The 16,110-nt window shown below is 51.8% G+C and overlaps 3 protein-coding genes across 3 annotated transcripts; 1 reads left to right on the top strand and 2 right to left on the bottom strand.

The window, feature by feature from the left end:
- Positions 1 to 786: 786 nt before the first annotated feature.
- Positions 787 to 8,697, bottom strand: GCG54_00006427 (Highly reducing polyketide synthase FUM1; the record flags this gene model as incomplete). Its single annotated transcript, XM_045406428.1, has 7 exons — positions 787 to 2,128; positions 2,178 to 2,593; positions 2,650 to 2,934; positions 2,987 to 7,433; positions 7,499 to 7,554; positions 7,607 to 7,913; positions 7,970 to 8,697. 7 exons carry the CDS (start codon positions 8,695 to 8,697, stop codon positions 787 to 789), a joined length of 7,581 nt encoding a protein of 2,526 aa, XP_045267720.1.
- A 2,913-nt stretch (positions 8,698 to 11,610) lies between these two features.
- GCG54_00006428 (uncharacterized protein) lies at positions 11,611 to 13,718 on the top strand (the record flags this gene model as incomplete). Its single annotated transcript, XM_045406429.1, has 3 exons — positions 11,611 to 12,405; positions 12,457 to 13,103; positions 13,157 to 13,718. The coding sequence occupies 3 exons, from the start codon at positions 11,611 to 11,613 to the stop codon at positions 13,716 to 13,718; spliced, it is 2,004 nt and encodes a 667-aa protein (XP_045267721.1).
- A 971-nt stretch (positions 13,719 to 14,689) lies between these two features.
- On the bottom strand, positions 14,690 to 15,971 carry GCG54_00006429 (putative glycosyl transferase FCK3; the record flags this gene model as incomplete). The annotated part of the gene is made up of 2 exons (XM_045406430.1): positions 14,690 to 15,741; positions 15,791 to 15,971. The coding sequence occupies 2 exons, from the start codon at positions 15,969 to 15,971 to the stop codon at positions 14,690 to 14,692; spliced, it is 1,233 nt and encodes a 410-aa protein (XP_045267722.1).
- Positions 15,972 to 16,110: the final 139 nt, after the last annotated feature.

Consider the following 16,110-nt stretch of genomic DNA (forward strand, 5'->3'; position numbering starts at 1 on the left):
CCCCAACCAGTTTATCAGTGGCTTACTGGCTGATCAGTCCTGGTGCGCACAAAAGGTTTGCCTTCTACGGTTGGAAGGAGAGCATGGGCCATCTTGCCCTCTATGTCGAAAATGCATTCATTATGTGAGTGATGGGCAGAAGCTTAACTTGACATCCACAAGTGCGGTATGGTATCATTCTGATTGATCTTTTCGACGTATACTGAAGCTAAAGTACGGTGTAGATAAATGACATTCGCGAACACTTGCGCCAATGGTTGGAGGACGAATCAAGCCAAATCACCAGGGTTAGAACGAACGTGACAAAAGCTTGCGGTGCAGACTACTCATTGAACGTGTCACTATTTATGTGCGGAATATTTCTTTGTTACATAATTACAGGAGTTGCTCTAGTGTTATTGAATTGAGCACATGAAGACAACATATCTGGTCGTGCATCACCACATGGGGACTTCTCCGGTCGCCGTGGAGGGAAATCTACATGTACGTTTCAAGAAGCCCAGGGAAATGATTTCGCGCATTTCACTGAGAATCTAGAGGCCTCCTCATGAATTACCAACTCAACCTATCTCATTGGGACAGCGAGATGGCGAGAAGCGATGGCAGGCGCACTACACACGAAACAAAAGTGCTAAGACCAGTAGTTCAAAAGGGGTGATGTTAAAAATATACAATGTCCAAAAAGTCACGTACTGTAGTTGATGAAATCGAAGTTTTCCCGGTATTTCCAAAACCAATCTTAGGAAAGTCTAGACATTCACACAAGTAATATGACCCTCCCTCTTCTCAAATCTCACCCTTCAGCGCCTTCAATAAGCCATCAGCGGCATGCTCGCCCAAAGCATCCAAATTGCCCATGCCCAGAAGCTCCAACATGCTGATGTTGAATCCGAATGTAGCTCTCCACCAAGACCTCATCTCAATAGCGACCAAAGAATCCATGCCCAAGTCAGCCAGCGAGGCTGATGTCTGAATCTCATCGTCACTACGAAGGACCAGACTGAATAACTTGCGACCAATTTCATGTGCCAGAGTTTTAGCGGTATCCGGATCCTTGAGAGCCGCCTCGTCGTGCCGAATCGTCGCCAGAAGTGCCTTCATCGTGTCACTGCCAGCACCTGCTCCGCCATCGCCGTCGCCGCTGATGTTGCGATAAGCCGCCATCCGCATGTCTTTCTTCCACAGGGCGCGGTTGTTGGGGCTGTTCAGAGGTATCGTGGACGCCAGACCAAGGACGAAGTTTCTGTTTATCGATGAGCTTCGGCACATGATCATAGCTGCACCGACAGCTTCCAAAAGCTCCGTTTCTTTGATCATGTAGGCGCCAGTTGTGAGCATGGCCCTCCGGAGATTCTCGTTGTTGGAAATGACACCGATATCATCGACTGCCCCAACGTCAATAGAGACCACGGGAAGACCCTTGCTTGAGCGGAATTGAGCGAACGCATCCAGGAAGGTGTTGGCGGCGGCATAATTGGCTTGGCCTGGCTGACCGATGACACCGGAGATTGACGAGAAGAGAACGAAAAAGTCGAGGTCAATGCCCTCCGTAGCGTTGTGCAGGTTCCAAGTTCCCTCGACCTTCGGTGATGCTGCTTGTGTCCACTCATCAAGAGTCATCTTATCCCATGCCTGGTCCCGCAAAACCATTGACATTTGCAGAATGCCCTTCAGATTCGGCGCATGCCTGACTGCTCTTTCAACATCCTCGGCGGAAACGACGCTGCCCTTGACCAGGGTAACCTTTCCACCCATGCTTTCCAGTTCCCGAATGAAGTGCTTATCCTCATCGTTGCTGCCGGCACTTCGAGAGAGGTACACCAGGTGTCGTGCGTTGTGCTCCACCATCCAGCGGGAAACGGCGCGACCGAGACCTCCCAGACCACCCACCAAGAGATACGATGCTGACTCGTCGAGTTTGGCAGATGTTCTCCTCGTGACAGTGCTGGTGTCCATGTTGAGAGAGGCATTGGATGAGTTGCGAATGGAGATGACGATTTTCCCCATGTGCAAGCCCTGTTGCATGTAGCGGAAAGCCTCCCTAATCTTGGATGCACTGAAAATCTCAATAGGTCGAATGGGGAGAATGTGGCCAGCCTCGTAGGCCTCAACGACGGACTTCAGAAGCCTGCGCATAGGTTAGGAAAACATCCACCAAATCTGGTCGTTCAACTTACTCCTTGCAGAGGGCTTGCCTCTTGAAGCAGATCTGATCGAGATCAACACAGCAGTAAGACCTATTGGCGAGGAAAACATCCATATCAAGCTTTCCACAGCCAAGGAGATCTCTCTTTCCGATCTCTACCATCGTACCGAACTCAGCAACGCATCGCCATGTAGCGTGCAGAAGATCGCCAGAGAGCGAGTTAAGCACAACGTCGATTCCCTTGCCCTGGGTGGCATTGCTAATTCCTTCAACAAAGGAGGTGTCGCGGGAGTTGAAGATCCGGTCTCGAGGCATGTCGAAAGTCTCTGTCAGGTACTTGACCTTCTCGTCATTGCCGACTGTGACATAGATGTCGGCACCAGCCATGCGTGCAAGCTGAATGGCAGCGATACCGACTCCACCGCAGGCGCTATGAATGAGGACAGACTAGATGGCGATCAGTAGCCGTTTTGTAAGATAATTAATCAAACGAAAGCACTTACTTGTCCACGCTGAAGTCGTCCGATGTTGAAGAGTGCGTACATAGCGGTGGCGTACACACAAGGCATTGTCGCAGCATCTTCAAGAGACAGATCATCCGGAATCTTCTGGCAGAGATTCTCGGGAATAGTGACAGAGGTTGAGAAAGACCCGCGGCTGAAAAGGAAAACGCGATCTCCAACTTGAAGATCTTTGACTTCAGGACCAATTGCGGAGACGATGCCTGCAGCTTCAAGCCCAAACCCTTCTTCTGGAATCTCAACAATACCATTGGCGCTGAGGACATCCTACGTTCATGTTAGAAATTGATATAGAGAGGGTGGGCATGAAGTGACTTACTCTGAAGTTGAGACCTGCGGAATACGTCTGGACTTCCACTAGATCACGCTCGAGTTTCTGAGCTTCTCGGCGAACCCAAGTGAGCGCAGCCAAAATGCCCGGCTTCTTGGTCTCCAATACCACGCGACCGGAGTCATCGGCTGCAAGGAGCTCATCCTCCAATGGGAATGGCGCGAAACGTCCAACATGGACGACATTGCCGACGATTGAGTACTCATAGTCGGGATCAAGTTCCTCGTCCTCATTGACACAGTCACTCTGGAACTTCTCAAAGACTTCTGCGATACGGCCTGTAGAAGCTTCAAAGTTGTCAACTTCGCAAGTGGCGAAGCGAACCGACAGCTCGGATCTCAGAGTACGAGCGGTCCCGAGGACCTGGCTGTATGAAGGGTCTTCGCAAGCCATTTGGCACAAAGAAGTGACCCAGAGCAGCCGCGATCCGCTCGTGTTAAGTGTGTCCACAAGCTTCTTGAAAGCGTCGTATCGATGCTGGTCGAGGTTGTTGAAGAAACTTGAAGGCGAGTGCAGGTCGAGAACAGCAATGACATCTTCACCTGGAGGAACCTCATCTCCCAAAATACGTCGAGTGACCTTGTACCCAGAAGCATCAAGAGCCAAGGTGAGCGGGTCAGATTTGTCGCTTCTCGCGATCTCCAACAGTGTGACGTTGTTGACCGCCGCAGCGACCTCGATGCCCTTGTCGTCAATGGGCTTCACCACCATGAAGTTGTTACGACGCAGGGACTCCTGCTCAGAGTCAGACAGAATAGCTGATGTACCAAGACCAGCCTTTCTAAGTGCGGACTCCCAGTGTTCGGTGTCTGCATAGGGCTCGTTGACTCGGCCATCCTTCTGAGCGCTCCACCACCATGGAAGGACGCCCAAGACCAGGTTGATCCACTTCGAACTGGAGAACAGTTCCGTGAGAAGAAGACGACCGCTTGGGCGAAGCAACTTGCGAACATTGGAAAGCGCATCAGTCAGGGCAGACGACGCGTGCAGCACATTTGTTGCAATAATGACGTCGTACTGCTCGTCGCCGAAGTTCTGTTCCACCAGATCGCGGCTGATATCCAGTGTCGCGAACTGCATGTTGGGCGTGAGCTTGAACTGCTCCTTGGCTGCGTTCACCATGCCGGACGAGGAGTCGCTGAATGTGTAGCTGGAGTACATTACGCGTCCATCTTCGAGCGCCAGAGTCTTCAAAATGTCTGCAGTATGGTCACCCGTGTCACCGCCGAGTTCCAGGATCTTCAAATTGGGCTTGCTGTGTGAGATCTGCCTGACCAGAGGGGCAAAGTCGAAAGCCAAGTCCCGTAGTGAGTTGACGTGACTGAGGCTGTTGTCCTCAATCAGCAGACCCAGAGGATTGTCCTGACCTTGGAAGATGGTGGTGATACGGCTGGCTACTTTGACGATGGCAGAAGCTACACCAGAAGCCGGGGTATTCTCCAAAGCGAGAGCCTTGTCGGTGATGACCTTCAATAAGTCCTCGCTCTCCGCCCGCGGACCACTTGAGATCTGATCATTGACCCAGTCGAGGTACAACTTCAAATGTGGAACCGGAGTTTGGAGGCCTTGAAGCTGTGCTTGAATGTAGTTCAAGCAGGTCCAAGTAATCTCGTCCAGAACAGTCATGTAAGCTGCACGTTTGTCGTCCGCCTCAGAACGCTTGACGAGAGTGGCTTCATCTTGAAACTCGATGTGAGGAGTCCATTGATATCTGGCGGTAGGATGCGTGTCCTTGGCATCCGTGGAAGTCTCTTGGCCAGGAAGAGGAGACAGGCAGGCACCTTTCATCTGCAGAACGGTCTCGCCAGCAGAGTCGACACAATCAGCGCGCCCGACGATGGCGCCAACGCCATTAACGCTAGCTGAAGAAGAGATATCGATGTCGGTCTCGGTTCGGTACACCTTGATCTCCTCAATCAGAGTAGGAATCACCATGCCATGCTTCTTGGTGTACCCCTTGGTGGCGGCTAGACTGAGAATCTGCAGACAGGCATCGACGAGGATCGGGTGAAGATGGTATCTCGCCATTTTGCTGGGGGTCTCGGCACAGAACTTGGGCCGGTAAACCTTCGCTGCCGCAGTCGGGTCAACAGTACCCGTCTTGATGTCTTGCAAAGCTTGGAAGTTGGGCCCGTAGCAAAGACCAGCCTGTTGCATCATATTGTACGCCTTGCGAGACCCCACACTCCGTGCCATGTTGGGAAACTCCCCAGCAACGTCGCGGCCATTGCGCTCGAGAGCTTTGACTTGCCCAACGCAATGCTTGGTCCAGGCCGAGCCGTTGTGAGACGAGATGGTGAACTCCCACCACTGTGCGTCGAGGGTATCCGTCAGACGGTGAGGACGCATAGTCGTAATGAGTTCAACGGGCTTGTCATCAGTGACTACCAGGGCAGTGCTGACAACAACATGGCGGAGAGCATAGCCATCGTCAACGCCAGTGACCTGTCGTACTGCTTCAGCAGCCATGGCGATGTAGCCCGCGAAAGGGAACACGATGTCCTCGACGATAACGTGGTCCCGGATCCATGCCGAATGCTCGAGATGAAACACATTACGCCACGAAGGTTCAATATCAGTGCTTTCGGCAATTCGCACACCCAAAAGCTCATGGTATGGGAACTTCCGGTGACGCCACTCCTTGGACAACCGGGATTCATACCAGTAGCTCTCCTCATGATCCCAGGCGTACCTCGGCAGGTCGGGGAGATAGGTCGGTGTCGTTTCCCTTGGCATCAATTTCTTGAAATCAATGGCCACGTTGAGTTGGTGCAGCTTTCCGATGGCGGAGAGATAGCTTTCGACGCAGTCCTGATTGCGCATCATGGAAGAGATGTACGGATGAGAAACATTATTCTTTGCCATGATTTGGCGCAGAGGACCGCCCATAGCAGCATGGGGACCAACTTCCAGGAATGCTGGCTTGCCAAGGTCCTTGTTTTGGAGAATCTTGGAGACAGCCGTAGCGAAGAGAACGGGGTTTTCGAGGTTGCTCTGCCAGTATCGCGGACCAAGTGTCTCACCCTCCTCAAGTAGATCGCCGCCGACACTGCTGTAGAAAAGGCAATCTATGTTGGGGCTTTGGTTTTGAACACCTCTCAAGAGCGCCATGTACTGCTCGCCAACCTCGGCCATGTGGTGGGAGTGGTAGGCCTTGTCTACCTTCAGCAGCCGGGCAAGAACTTCTTGTCCGTTCGGTGGAGACTCCTTGATCTTCTTGACAACTATCTCAACAGCATCTGTGTCGCCCGAGATGGTGACACTGCTGGGAGAGTTCTCACATGCCACAGTAGCTGTGGTATTCTCAAGGTAGGGCTTGACATCGTCCCAACCGAGACCAATCGCTGCCATGGCTCCCGCTTTCTTTTGAAGCTTCGCTACGAAGCCGCGGTAGAAAGCCACGATGATAGCATCTCGAGCCGTCAGAGCACCCGCAGCATAGGCGGCAGCTATCTCACCACTAGAGTGACCAACAACTGCGGCAGGCTTTACGCCGACCGAAGCGAGACTGTCGACCAAGCCAAGCTGGACCGCGGTGCAGAGGGGCTGAGAAACCTCGGCAAGATCAAGGCGACTCCTCTTGCCCCTCTTGAGAAGCTCTTTCTCAATAGAGAATTCTGAACTACCGAGAGCGTCTTGTAGGTAACCATCGAGGCGGCGGACAGTCGAGCGGAAAACGGAGTTGTCTTGCAGAAGAAGCTCGCTACCCATCGCAGGCCACTGAGCTCCCTGACCAGTGAAGACCATCACAATCTTGGGAGCCTGTTGCGGTGCTCTAGATGAAACAGAAGGAGCAATGCTGCCGCCTTTGCTAGCAATTGCGAAGCTTCGGTAGGAGTGGTGTTCTCTTCCGTTCGCCAGCGTGTATGCGATCTGGTCGAGCTTCTCAGCGTTGTTTTGGACGAAAGATTGATACGTTTCCGTAATCTTCTTCAGAGATTCCGAGGAGTTGGCGGAGAACAGAAGCAACTGGGGGTCACTGATGTCAACCGATGGCTTGGTGGCAGCGATTCCCTGTGACCTGGCTGATTCGAGGATAGCATGAGCGTTGGTTCCTCCGATTCCGAAAGAGTTGACACTAGCTCGCTCGTAGCCATCTTCAGGCCACGCAAGGGGCTCAGCAGCAATCTTGATGTTGCGTTCCTCGAACGCGATATTGGGGTTGAGCGGGGTGAACTTGATATTCGGAGGAATCGTTCGGTTCTCGAGGGCCATTACTGTCTTGATGAGCGAGGTCAGACCAGAAGCTCCCTCGGAGTGACCAAGATTAGGCTTGACGGAGCCGATATAGACGCCATTCTGTGAGCCGCCAAAAACACGAGCCACAGCGCCCGCTTCGATGGGGTCACCAATAGGAGTACCAGTGCCGTGGCACTCGACGAATGTGGTGTCCGAAAAGTCAGTGATACCAGCTCGGGCGTAAGCTTGTCTCATCCTGTGCAGATATTGGTCAGCCTTAGAACAAAGTGATAAGCGCATTCAATTCAAACAGTTACTTACAGAGCCTCGTGAGCCTCAGTGCTAGGAAGCGAGATACCGTTGGTTCGACCATCAAACTGAAGACAACTTTAGTCCTCGGAATGATCGCATGACAGTGTTGCAGCTTACGTTTGTGGCAGTTCCCTTGATGACCGCACGTACAGGGTTTCCATCTCTAAGCGCGGCGTCCAGGGGCTTCAGATAGACGGCGCAGACCGCCTCGCCACGGGCGTAGCCATTTGCCTCCGATGAGAAAGTCTTACACGAGCCATCTGCAGAGAGGACGCCCTGCTCCGTCATTGCCTGCGTCATACCAGGCGCCAGAATGAGGTTGACACCGCCAACGATGGCAGAGGTGCAATCACCTCTCTGTATGGCAGTGACCGCCTCGTGAAGGCCGACGAGAGCAGCAGAACATCCGGTTCGAAGGGTCATGCTGGAAGAATATCAGTAAAGCGCCTTGAAGCGTTCAATATGTCAGCATGAACGCACCTTGGGCCTTTGAGGTCCATCTCGTAGGCGACATTGTTGGAAAGCATGAAGTCACCGTAGCCGGCAACTCGGTAGAGACCGTGTTGCTGAGTGTCTTTGGCGAACATCTCACACCAATCCTCTCCGAAGCTGCCGACGTAGCATCCGATGAGTTTGCCGCGATAATTGGCCTCGCCAGCATCTTCGATACACTCTCTGGCTACTTCACTCATCTGGCGCTGGTGAGGGTCCTCTCTTTCAGTCGCTCCTCGAACAAAGCTGGAGAAGGCTCCATCACTCTTGCTAATGTCGTAGTCGAGGAAGTAGCCATACTCAGTTTTGACCGTACCAGGTCTGCCCGAGGGATCATAGAATGCATCGACGTTGTAACGGGACTCTGGAACACGAGTTCGCGCATCCCCTTTGGCGAGGAGAAAGTCCCACAACTGCTGAGGCGTGTGCAGGCCACCAGGCAGGCGACACGCCATACCGCAGATGGCAATCGGCTGATCATCGCGGTCGGCGGGAGAGTTGAGAGGGCGGTTGATCTTGTTGGTCTCATCAACTGCACTGCTGGGAGAGGACCCGAAGTGCGATGCATGGCCGTTCGAGGGCTCAGCTGTGGTGGTTGTACCATGGCCGTCTGCATGACTTGTGCCATCAACACCATGGGCGTGGTTGTCATGACCAGCTGCAGTGGTCCTTTCGGACCCAACCGTGTAGGTTCCATTGATTGCCATAGGAGCCATTGCGAAAGACTTTGAGTATTATGTAGGGGACTTTAACCTGTCGCTGGAAGGGTGATGTGGAGCGTGTGAGAGCGAATGTAGAGGCAGATGCTTTGTGTTGAAGGATAAGTCTTCTAGGCCATACGGCGGACTTCAGACGTCTTATAACTGTCAAAAGCGTATGTGAAATATCATGAACCGAAAGCTCGATACAGTTCGAGTTTCTCTGCGATTGCTTCAACATCATCTATCCGGATTACATCTCCAGTCTGCCGTGATGAACCCGGAACCCTTTTGGTGACCGGTCTATCTTGCCATTCCCCGGCGTGAGACGGTGGAATCCTGCCCGGAATGCGCCTCCTATCTCAGACCCGAAGTAAGCAGCATCTTGGCGCGGGCGTCTCCTCTTCAGTCAGGACAGACAACCAGAGAAGATGAACAGGTAGTGTGCAATTTCTCTAGAGACGAGCGCAAACTGCAACAATCGGACCGAGGGGCAAACGGAAACGGAATCCGAAGTGTATTAACCCCAAAGCCCCCCAAGCGTCAGGCGGCGGTGCCAAAACAACGTGAACGGGAAAAGGGCTGTGAGCAGCGGATCCCGTCACCATCAACAGGTAAAGTCTCCGAGAATTAGGCAACAGATATGGAAGGTCGTTAAAAGCAGAATACTAGAAAATGCTTGGAATTGCAAGGTGTTTCTTCAGAAACTGCGGGTTCCGCGGGCCAGTTACGCGACCACTGATGAACATGCTGTGCAAGCGCCGACGTGGGATAGTCTCTTGGCGGCATGACCGTGAGATGCGCCCAGGCTAAAGGATCATGACGCTCATAGTCAGTCAGCTTGCTGCACTCTCCAAGGTACCTATTTGCGCCTTTTTCTTATGCCCAGACTGAAGGATTGCGAGAGCCAGGTTTTACAAGCCTCATTGTGCCATCATGAACCAAACTCTCGTATGATGCGAGAGGAGTTTGGCTGGTCTGCGACGGACGGACGAAATACATCATATTTCGGGTTCATTTTGGTCTCGAAAACAAGTAGGAACCGTTTCTCAAATAATCCAAGCATGAGATGTATCCGCACAATCTTCAGCTGTGTAATTTGCATCAAGGGGGCTGGGCATGCTTGGCGCGCACTTGACCTGAATGCTCCAACTTCAGATGATTAAGCCTTATCCCCAAAGACACTTGTCTTAACGCCATTATGTTGGAAATCCCGTGGGGGTTATGTGTGACCAGAAACTCAAGAAGACAGCCTCATGCAAGTCTCAGACAAATTGGGCAATGATCATATTCACTCAGCAAGGGGTAATTGTAGCTATTTTGGTGCTCACTCAACAGTTGCTAGCGACAAGGCTTAGCGCAGTGGGACAGGTAGGGCGAGAATTGGCTGGGCACATACCCATCATTACATTACATCTTACTCTGTCGACTCACACATATGTACGCCGTACATCACTCAGCAGGGACGTGCTGGAAGTTGGTCCCATCTCATCGCGAAGAACATGACCCTGTTGGAGCAGCGCGGAAAAAAGGGCGGGGCGTCCCGCCAGTGGCTTTCCTACAAAAGATCCAAATTGTTTGGCGGCCGACAGATCAGGCAGATCAGCAACGACGCCGACTGGTGGCTCGTCCGTCCGAACGGCTCCTTCCTCGCTTACTCCTCCAAATTGGGAATGATGCCCTCCAGGGCGGCAGTTGGTCGATCAAATAGGCATCTGTCGTCTGAACAGTTGGATGATTAGACGCATGCCGCGCCACGGCCGAGACGCTAGCCGAACGTCTTCTTAGGGGGGCCATAGAAAATCATGTTTGTAAACGGAATGTTGGTGTGGCCCACAGAAGGATATCTGCAATGCTACCCATCAATGTGGACGGCGACGGCGTGCCCGTGGTAGTTCGCACTGTCACAAAGTCGCCAAGAAGACAGCCAAGAAACCATTGTATGCCCCCAATACAGCCAAAGATCCTGTCTCTTCCTAGGGCTGCGTCTCTGATGCTTCTGCCTCGAAGGATTCCGTAAGTGTTAATCCCTTTGGACACCGAAAGGACCTACCGTAGTGTGATTTGGTGTGAGCGGACTCCACACGCGGCAGCCAGGAGCTATCTGAGTGGCTAAAGCTCTCTCAAATGTGCCACCTCGTCGGCCGCAGGTCGAGCCGCTGTGCCTACGCCCTTCTGTTGGCCTTAGGGACAAGATGCCGTACAACTTCCAAAGCTTCTTTGATATAAGACGCGGGTTCCAAGTTCCGCGCGGTTCCACAAGAGGTCCACGCAAGCCGCTAGCCATCGCCGGGTTGCATTTCACATACAATTAGAAGACGAGCAGTGAATGATAGACGACGCACTGGGCCTTGATATCCGTTGGCTGATTTACCGCCTGCACCGACTTCGGCTACGTCACCATGTCACAGAAGAAACGATCCAGGGCCGGCTCCGGGCCTATCGAAGTGAGTTACTCCTTGAACTTTGTTTGTCGCATTCGCAAAGGCTCAGGCAGAGCGGATTGATTCTACTTCGCATTCGCATGCCATTCCATAGTCGCTAACAACAGGCAGGACAACACTTCAGATACCAGAGATCATCTAGGCAAGTTGGACGTTATAGCCCAGTGCTTAGACCTAGGCACACTGGGGAATCGAAGAACAACCACTGACGGGTAAATCACGATTTAGCATGCGACCAGTGTCGAATCAAGAAAATTCGCTGCGGAAAAGAGCGACCTAATTGCTCCAATTGCACTCGCATGAATCTCGATTGCAATTGGTCTGGTCATGGCAAGAAACCAAATCAGACTGTTATGCTGTAAGTTAATTCTGTTTACCTGCCCCTGTCAGATTGGTGGATCACTGCCCTGGAAGCATAGACATGCGCTCAAGTTGTAGCCCTGATTTCAATTGATTGACGCTATGCAGGAACAAATCTATCTCCAATATGGGAGAGCGTCTTCGGCTGATCGAAGGCAACATTTCCGGCATACAACGCTCTCTTCAGCGGCTTGACTCAAGCATGGCAAGTCGCCTTGGATCAGCCAGTGAAGACGTTGTTGCGTTCACAGGTACCGGCTGCAGCCCACCAAGAGGTACATCCAACCATGGCAGCAGCACCATCAGCAGCAGTAGCAGCTCGGTAGTGTCTGACATGTCCTCTCTTGGGTATCATATCGTCCGCGACGCCCAGGGACACGAACGCTGCATTGGGCCGTCTTCTCTATTGTCACTCATCCACAACATTGATGAACTTACAATACCAGAACCTGAAGGCGCCGGAACCAATGCGGCGGCAGCCCGCGAGATGATCAAGGAACTCGGCTACAGCACGGGCCAGCCACTGTATTCCAGCACACATGACGCCTCAGCAATCAAGGCTCCTCCGATGCTCATCGTCGAAGCCCTGATTGAGCCTTATTTTGAGTCGATCAACTCCCATTTGCCCATCTTCACCCGGGAGGGATTCCGCCGCCTGATGGACGCTTCCCGTGCGGAGGCCAACCCCGCATGCAACCGGCCATTCGCCATCTGTGCCAATAACATGGTACTATTGACGCTGTCAGCCAAAGCGTTGCACTCGCAGGCGAAGAGCACCTCACCGTCAAACCTGGAACCAATCACGGAGTCAATTGATGTCGAGCTTATCCAATCATTCATCAGCAATGCCAATCGCGCCATGGTCCAGGTTGAACAGTTACTCAGCCCTCGCCTGGTGAACGTCCAAGCTCTGCTATCTCTGGTAAGCACAGGGGAGCCCACTGAAAGCCGCTTTGCTGACAATTGAACGTAGTGTTTTGTGGCCCAAATGTGGCTTTCAGAGGATGTTTTCAATCTCGCATTGACTTTGGCAGCCCACGTAGCCAAGTCCATGGGCTTGTACCAACCACAAGCGTCGTCATTGACTGCATCCAGCCTAAGTTCTGAAGAAGTTCAGGAACGAAGAAATGTTTTACAGTGCCTGTACTGTCTTGACAAGGCTGTCTGCTGGAATATTGGGTCGTTGCCCAGCGCCTCCACCGACGTGGTGACGACAACAGAGTCGATGAAGCTGTTGGAAGAGCCGCCCTCCCTGATGGACGCCAAGTTTTCTCTTGCGCAAATCGAAGACGACCTGTACACAGTCTTCTATTCCAGGAACGCCGCCGTGCAGGACCACATCGCCATCAAAACAAGAGCCATCCGAGAACGACTAGAGGAGTGGAGAACGGCTTATCGTCTTGAAGAGCAAGACGGCTCATTCGGCACAGGCTCTCCGTTTTGCTCAAAGCTAGAGCTGGATATTCCCCTTCATTTTGCCCGGATGAGATTGATGTGGCCTTTCGTCAGAGAGCCAGAGGCAAGAGCCTTACTTCTTGACGACTGTCGCACAAGTCTCCAACTTCTTCAACAACTTTGGAACTCGACGTCAAACCACGATCATTACCCGAGTTTTGCATGGTAGGAACTCCTTCATACCAAGGTGTTTAAGGATAAGGACTAAAGTTTTGCAGGCTGATTGTATCCTTCCCCACAAACGTCATCTTTCATTTTGCTAGCCAGTTCGAAGATCCACAATTCCCCGTGGGTGACCTCGAACTACTAAACTTTCTCTTAACATCACTCCAAAACGTGTCCATGTTCGCGACAGAGAATTCTTACGTTGTCCGATTTTGCAGCTTCGTCAGAATCCTTACACGTCTCGCCCATGACATTGTCGACAGTAGAGACGCAACTTCTTCTCCGGAAGTGGTCCTCCACACCATGGAGGCTTCGCCGACACAAATACAGAGTCAAAGGGAACTGGACCATTCAAGACCAAGAGTCTTCGATGGACAAACAGTCATCAACACACAGGATGCTTTGCATCTGCACGAAGACCTGGATACGCTGATGACTATGTGGGAGAATGGTACCAATGCCTTTGCCGGCTTCTCCAGGACCAACGATCTGATGGTATTTGATGACTTTTCACCAAGCGTGGACAAAGGGCTGTGGGATCATTACAATCTTACAGGCGAGATTCACGCTGATAGGGCACAAGAGACGGATTTGCTTCACCAAGAAGAGTTATGACTAGTTGCACATTACCAGAAGTGTGATTTTTGAGAACTGAGCGGGCGAGTCGGTTTGTCTTTGACTAGGGTTCTACGATTGATTGAATAGAATAACATTCATCATCTGATGTAGTCGTTGTTTTCGCGGAATACCCATTGTAACATTGAGCCCAGCAAATGTGCATGAAGCTTCCTTCCTCTAAGCGATCAGCTCGGAGCTCGATGCTTCCAATGAAGATTGAACATAACCCAGCGCTAATTGCTCAATGGGGGGTGCAAGTTTCAATTGGAATGTCCTCCGTGCTCCGATCTTGCCTATTTTTAATTCAGGCTTATTCCATGCCTCGGAAAAGGCCAAGAGACGGACGAAATCCTACAGCCCAAACCTTCTTTCAGCTGGCTCCTTCGGTTAACCAACATGGGCATGATCTACTGGCTTTGTTCGGAGGCATCGCCACAAATTGCACATTGTACCTTACTGGCTGTTGAGAATACATGTAGTGATGACGCATTTCTTTTGGATCATGTTGATTGACCAGCTATTGCAGAAAATTCCCGAAACACAACTAACACTCAAGATACGCAAGATGGAGATAAGAAAGACCGATTGCTGTCGACGCTTGCATAATGATGGCTCTACAGCGCCAATATACCCGGACGCCAACGTTTTCGAACCACGGGTATTCAACCTGCTTCTTACAATTACCTAGACGGAACACGCCCGCAGCTACACCTGTGCCGAAGTAGCTATTATGCCAGATGGAGTGGGATGCTCATTAGTCAAACCACCTGGTAGGACGCTTACATGGAAATGACCAAATCGGAAATTCTTAACTGGATCAGTCTCAGATGATCAATGGAAATCAGAACGTTTAAACACTCTACAGAAACCTAATGAACAAAATTCCGGGTTGGCAAACTTCATGTATTTCTCCGTAAATCTGAACCGACATCTAAGTTCCTCCCGAAGCTATGAAAGACGTCGGTCTCCTACACCTCAAAAAGACCCTTGTTGAGCATGTTATCGTCAATGGGTCTTGGGGGTTCAAGAGTTGCAATGGTCTCTCTGGTCTGCCGGAAATGAACACTTCCGTAGCGGAGCAAGTCGGCAAAAGTGCCTGAGGCCTGGTCTTTGCCAATATTCTCTGGCAAGTCCCACAGAGTGCCGAGATGAGGTGAGTGAGTCAACCCTTTTGCGCGTGTAACTTTCTGCAGGCTGGCACTTGTCAGGATAGTCCACACCACCTCCTCAGCCAACTTGTAGTGCTCAGACTCCAAGTAATGCCGCTCGCCATCAACAGGCATAGCCAAGATGTCCAGTAGCTTTTGGCCACTCCCGGCAAACCCGAGGATCATCTCACCAGGCCAGTCTTCGCAGACCGTATCGAAGACGAGCACTTTGTCGCACCAGTAATCGGTCCCTGAGAAACCATCTCCTGCGTCGTTGGTGAGGCACAGCCGACCCCATGCCAGAACCTGCCAGATGTACTCCATTGCAGTCTGTGGAGAGACCTTCCAATCCCAGGTAAGGTTCGCATTGTCTACAACTTCAAAAGTCTCGTCCTTGGCGAACTCGAGCAGAGGATGGCTCAGCATGCCGGAAGACTCCTTGCGCCCGGTCCAAATGTGAATGATCAGGTCATGCCAGAGCTTGATGAAAGGATCTCCTTTCCGCGCAGCAATGAAGTGATTCGCCCACACTTGGTCGTAAATGAGCGGAAGGGCAATCTGGTAAGGTGTGTCGGGGTTGGCGAGTTCGTCCCAGCAAATGCGGTCAATGTGACGGATCAATATGCTGCCCACGTCCATGCATACGCCGCCGTAAGTATACAGAGCGGCACCTCGTATGAAGTCTGCGCTGTGCTGCCCAGCCCATGGTCCTTTCATCGTACGATCGACGAAAGCATTAGGAAAGAGGTCGGCGGGCAGATACTTGAGGACATAGTTCGGCGACTCCGGTACGTTGTCCAGAACACGGACAGTCCATTCCGGCCCGCAGATCCGGACCCAGTCAACCACATTGCGCCGGGCCCAAAGGGGTGCTGTGTTTGTTAGCGATTATCCACACGGTAATTGAAAGTTGCATCATACTGTTCATCAGACCGGTGTCCCAAAAGGCCCATATGTTTTTCTCAGATGTGACGGGGACATGCTGACTGAGTCGCTTGAGGATCTCGTCTTCGGATCTTGTATCAACGGAATCAGAAATTTCCAGAGAGTCCCGGTACTTCTCCGGGATGGAAAACTTGCGTTCGTTGCTTAAAGACCCCATGATTAACGCATTCACATTGTAGCTCAGACATACGTTTCAACATCTTGAGAATTGCTCCTGACACAATAGCTATTTATGAAGTCCCGACAAAAAATGTTTGATGAAGGCTTTTGCCATCGAAACCCGCCCTCCGTGGTCT

This window comes from Colletotrichum gloeosporioides (assembly GCF_011800055.1).
Source record: "Colletotrichum gloeosporioides strain Lc1 chromosome Unknown consensus_19, whole genome shotgun sequence".
Taxonomy (NCBI): Eukaryota; Fungi; Ascomycota; class Sordariomycetes; order Glomerellales; family Glomerellaceae; genus Colletotrichum; species Colletotrichum gloeosporioides.